The sequence below is a fragment of the Urocitellus parryii genome, unplaced genomic scaffold (assembly GCF_045843805.1).
Source record: "Urocitellus parryii isolate mUroPar1 unplaced genomic scaffold, mUroPar1.hap1 Scaffold_1064, whole genome shotgun sequence".
Taxonomy (NCBI): domain Eukaryota; kingdom Metazoa; phylum Chordata; class Mammalia; order Rodentia; family Sciuridae; genus Urocitellus; species Urocitellus parryii.
This window is the reverse complement of record NW_027551831.1, coordinates 2,362-7,975: the sequence shown is the minus strand read 5'-3', so window position 1 is coordinate 7,975 and position 5,614 is coordinate 2,362. Positions and strand designations below refer to the sequence as shown.

Sequence of the window (5,614 nt, the reverse complement as noted above, 5' to 3'; positions counted from 1 at the left end):
TTTTAATTAACCTAATGCTGCATCTCAAAGTATTAGAAAAACAAGAGGAAACCAATCTCAAAACTAGAAGGAGGAAAGAAATAATAAATTCAAGAATAAAATTAATGAAATAGAGAATAAAAGAAAAATACAAAGGATTAATGAAACAAAGATTGGGCTCTTTGAAAAACCTTAGCTAACTTAATTAAGAGAATAAGAAAACACTAATTAATAAAGTCAAGAGTTGAAAAAGAAAATATCAATATTGACACCACTGAAACTCAAAGGATAATTGATGACTTATATGAAAACTTATACTCCAATAAGTTGGAAGAGAATGGGGAAGATAATGGCTGCCTGAGCAACGGCAGGCGCTGGGGTAGAGGCGGGTCTCAACCAGCGACTCATCGGAGGCGGGCTTGAGAGAGGCGGCTGGGGAGGCGCGGAGAAGCCTCAGCGGAGACGGCCGAAACAACCGAGTGAGATCCTGACCCTAAAACCGAATAATTTTCCACTTGTTCATCAAGATGGAAAACTCGGATTCTAACGATAAAGGAAGTGGCGATCAATCTGCAGCACAGCGCAGAAGTCAGATGGACCGATTGGATCGAGAAGAAGCTTTCTATCAGTTTGTAAATAACCTGAGTGAAGAAGATTATAGGCTTATGAGAGATAACAATTTGCTAGGCACCCCAGGTGAAAGTACTGAGGAAGAGTTGCTAAGAAGACTACAGCAAATTAAGGAGGGTCCACCACCCCAAAACTCAGATGAAAATAGAGGTGGAGACTCTTCAGATGATGTGTCTAATGGTGACTCTATAATAGATTGGCTGAACTCTGTCAGACAAACTGGAAATACGACAAGAAGTGGGCAAAGAGGAAACCAGTCTTGGAGAGCAGTGAGCCGGACTAATCCAAACAGTGGTGATTTCAGATTCAGCTTAGAGATAAATGTTAACCGTAATAATGGGAGCCAAAACCCAGAGAATGAAAATGAGCCATCTGTGAGGCGTTCTAGTGGAGAAAATATGGAAAACAGTAGCCAAAGGCAAGTGGAAAATCCACGATCTGAATCAGCATCTGCAAGACCATCTAGGTCTGAACGAAATTCAACTGAAGCATTAACAGGAGAAGCTCCACCTCCTAGAGGTCAAAGACGGGCAAGAAGCAGGAGCCCAGACCATCGGAGAACCAGAGCAAGAGCTGAAAGAAGTAGATCACCCCTTCATCCAATGAGTGAAATTCCAAGAAGATCTCATAATATCTCATCTCAGACTTTTGAGCACCCTTTAGTAAATGAGACAGAGGGAAGTTCTAGAACCCGGCACCATGTAACATTGAGACAGCAAATAACTGGACCTGAGTTGCTAAGTAGAGGTCTTTTTGCAGCTTCTGGAACAAGAAATGCCTCTCAAGGAGCTAGTTCTTCAGATACAGCTGGCACTGGTGAATCTACAGGATCAGGACAGAGACCTCCAACCATAGTCCTTGATCTTCAAGTAAGAAGAGTTCGTCCTGGAGAATATCGCCAGAGAGATAGTATAGCTAGCAGAACTCGGTCGAGGTCTCAGACACCAAACAATACGGTCACTTATGAAAGTGAGCGAGGAGGTTTCAGGCGCACGTTTTCACGTTCTGAGCGGGCAGGTGTGAGAACCTATGTCAGTACCATCAGGATTCCCATTCGTAGAATCTTAAATACCGGTTTAAGTGAGACTACATCTGTTGCAATTCAGACCATGTTAAGGCAGATAATGACAGGTTTTGGTGAGCTAAGCTACTTTATGTATAGTGATAGTGATTCAGAGCCTAGTGGCTCTGTCCCAAGTGGAAATATGGAAAGAGCAGAGTCACGGAATGGAAGAGGGGGTTCTGGTGGTGGTAGCAGTTCTGGTTCCAGTTCAAGTTCCAGCCCTAGTTCCAGTTCTAGTGGTGAAAGTTCAGAAACTAGCTCAGAGGTATTTGAAGGCAGTAATGAAGGAAGCTCATCAGGCTCATCAGGTGTCAGGCGAGAGGGCCGACATAGGGCCCCAGTCACTTTTGATGAAAGTGGCTCTTTGCCTTTCCTTAGTCTGGCTCAGTTTTTCCTCTTAAATGAGGATGATGATGATCAACCTAGAGGACTCACCAAAGAACAGATTGACAACTTGGCAATGAGAAGTTTTGGTGAAAACGATGCATTAAAAACCTGTAGTGTTTGCATTACAGAATATACAGAAGGCAACAAACTTCGTAAACTACCTTGTTCCCATGAGTACCATGTCCACTGCATCGATCGCTGGTTATCTGAGAATTCTACCTGTCCTATTTGTCGCAGAGCAGTCTTAGCTTCTGGTAACAGAGAAAGTGTTGTGTAATTAAGATCTGAACTCTCAGCTATGTAGCTGATATAGTGATGGGCAAATAGGAATCACTTGCTTTATGTCCACTTTTTGAGTGGTGCTTAAATGTAAAGGAACAACCTGAATTGAGTCATTGCTTTCTGAAGGAATCATATCCTTTTCCCAGTTTCTGTTTGAGAATGAGATATTTAAAAAGCAATGTTTTAGGATCTAAAAATCTGACTTCAGTACCAATTGCATCAATAGCTTTTCTGTTACTGATGATTTATCATGTATACTTGTCAGTTTCCCTTTGTTATTTTAAAAGATCTGCCTTAGCAATGGCTCCTGTCTGTTTCTTGTTGACCTTTAACATTTCCCATGCTGTAGGAGAGAGGGGTGAAGGAAATTCCCAGTTAAGACTAAGTTACAGTATGTGTTTCATAAGTAATTACTTAAAGCTATACCATTCCCAGTTTAGTTGACACAAATTCAGTCACATTCTGAATATTGTTTGTTCACCTTTCAGACTAGTTGATACTGGACATGTCAGTGTAAATAACACTAAAGTTAGGATCTTCTAAGTGTATAACTGTCTCCTAAGCCCATCACTGTGGCACACTGTAGAGTGAGCTTATAGTTTAATTGAGATATTTATCTTGTGGAAATATTAAAAAGCCTATGCTTGTGTAAGTGAAAAAAAATCACATTCATTTGTTTAAAAATGTAAAGCTATTTTGTAGAGGCTCAGTACTTTTCCAATGCACTGTTGTATTAATGCATTAAAAATTGTAAAGTACCATGCTTAGAAATGAGAAAACTGCTTTTTGTGAGCCAACATAGTTAAAAAACACACCAAACAAAGTACGAAGCTGCTTTTGTAAGTGTGTAGATGTCAAGAGCAGAACATATCTATAATATTTAATGTATGTGAACAGCTACTGTGACATGAAAAGGAAAGGACCGTGCAGAATTAAACTACATTAAAGACCAGTGGAAATCACATATTAACTTGGATTTAGGCAGGAAGTGAAAGATGGAAGTAAAGAAAACTGCTCTGAAGAATTTGAAGTGTTCATGAAGACAGTAATATGCAGACACAAACTGGTTACATGCTGTGAGAGCAGCAGCAGCTTGTCCCTGTGTTCTACTTGAATAGATGAAGCAGAAGACCAGCAAATTTGGCAGAGCTTTCTTTGGTTTATGAAAAATGAACCACTACCACCTAACACAAGTTAAATTGATGTTTTTACAAGTCTGCTCCTCAAAAATAAAAAGGTGGAGGAAAGAGACTATAAACCACTTTTAGCATAAGAATTGCAGTTGGTACAGATGTGTGTGCTAATAGGAAAGTCTCGAATTTGCTTGTTTTCAAGATTTGTCCTGTAAGGTACTAGTACACACTTGTTAATATTTCATTATTATCTCTCTAGCACAGATCTAACATGTCACATTTAAAGACCTGTTGAAGAATTAAGGAATTTTCATCCTTTGTTGAAAGTGAGTCATGTCGGGTTATTTGAAATTAAATTTTACTTGTGCTGCCCATATCTGAAGATGAGATTGCTGGCTCACTATCTATGGACATGCACTTTATGTTGTTTTCTTACTAGTAAGAATAGTTTTGATAACCCCAGTACACTTGCCTGATTTCTCTTTTGAGACCAATTGAGGTTAGGATTAGTCTGGCTATGGAACAGATACTTGTTTTTCTGGGAATAGCAGGCCAGAAGAGGGACTGAACACATCCTTGGCCTTAAACAAAATTAGCTAACTACCCAGAAATATTCAAATACTGTATGAAATAAACAAGTCTGCTTTTGGAAAAAAAAATAAGTTGGAAGATACAGAAGAAATACAAATGGTCAAAAATATATGAAACAATGTTGAACATCTCACGAAATCAGAAAAAAATGATAATTAAAATTACACTGATATTCCATCACACTCCAGTTAGAATGGCAATTATCAAGAATAAAAGTAACAATAAATGTTGGCGAGGATATTGGGGGAAAGGTGAACACATAAATTACTGGTGATAGTCCAAATTGATGCAACCACTTTGGAAAGCAGTATGGAGATTCCTTACAAAACATGAAATGGAACCACCATTTGACCTAGTCTTTCTACTCTTTGGCTTATACCCAAAAGATTTAAAATCAGCATACTACAGTGACTCAGCATCATCAATGTTTATAGAAACTCAATTCCCAATATCTGAACTATGGAACCAATATAGGTGATCTTTAATGGATAAAAGGATAAAGAAATTGATATATATATATATATACACACACACACACACAATGGAATATTACCCAGCCATAAAGAAGAATGAAATTATGGCATTTGCTGGTGACTGGATAGAACTGGAGACTATCATGCTAAGTGAAATAAGCCAATACCCAAAATCAAAAGACCAAATTTTCTCTCTGATAAGTGGATGCTAACTTACAACAAGAGAAGGTAGGGAGAAGAAGTATAGAGGTTCATTGGATTAGATAAAGGGGAATGAAGGCAATGGAGGGGGATGGGAATAGGCAAGACAGTAGAATGAATCAGACATATTTCCTATGCTTCTATATGAATACATGACCAGTGTAACTCCACATCATGTACAACCACAGGAATGAGATCAAAATTGAAATGGATTGCACTACATGTATGTATAATCAAAATTACCAAATTCTTAAATACTGTTGTGTATGTGTAAAAAAAATTAGAAAAAATAGAAAAGAAGAAATTGATAAATTTATAGAAATACACGAACTACAGGAAATTTAACAAATTAGGGAAAGCAAACTTTAAAAGGCCAATAACAAAGAATGTTCCTGTTTTGATTTAGATATGCAGTGTCCCTCAAAAGCTCATGTGTGATAAAATTTAGGAAAGATTAGAAGCAAAATGATTGTACTATGATATTCTTAACCCAATAAGTACACTGATATGGATTATCTGGGTGGTAACTCTAGGCAGGTAGGGTGTAGCTGGAGTAGCTGGGTTACTGATGGCATGCCTTGGGGGTTTATATTTTGTTCCTAGTGAGGAGAGCACTCTCTTTCTGCTTCCTGGTGGTCATGTCCGGAACTGTTTTCCTCCTTTAAACCCTCTTTCTACAATGTTCTACCTCACCTCTGGTATAGAGCATCAAAGTCAGCTATCTTTGAACTAAGACCTGTGTAACCCAAATAAACTTTTCCTCCTCTTTTGTCCGTAGGAGAAAAAAACCTGATTAGAACTGCAACTGAAGCAGAAATAAAAGGGTTCCCAACAAAATTAGACTGAAATAAAGCACAAAACTAGGGCATAATCCT

The 5,614-nt window shown here is 38.4% G+C and overlaps 1 protein-coding gene across 1 annotated transcript; it reads left to right on the top strand.

Moving 5' to 3' along the window:
- Window positions 1–370: 370 nt before the first annotated feature.
- On the top strand, window positions 371–3,939 carry LOC144251552 (E3 ubiquitin-protein ligase RLIM). Its single transcript, XM_077794403.1, has one exon. It carries the CDS (start codon window positions 507–509, stop codon window positions 2,334–2,336), a length of 1,830 nt encoding a protein of 609 aa, XP_077650529.1. The 5' UTR covers window positions 371–506; the 3' UTR covers window positions 2,337–3,939.
- The last annotated feature ends 1,675 nt before the right edge of the window (window positions 3,940–5,614 follow it).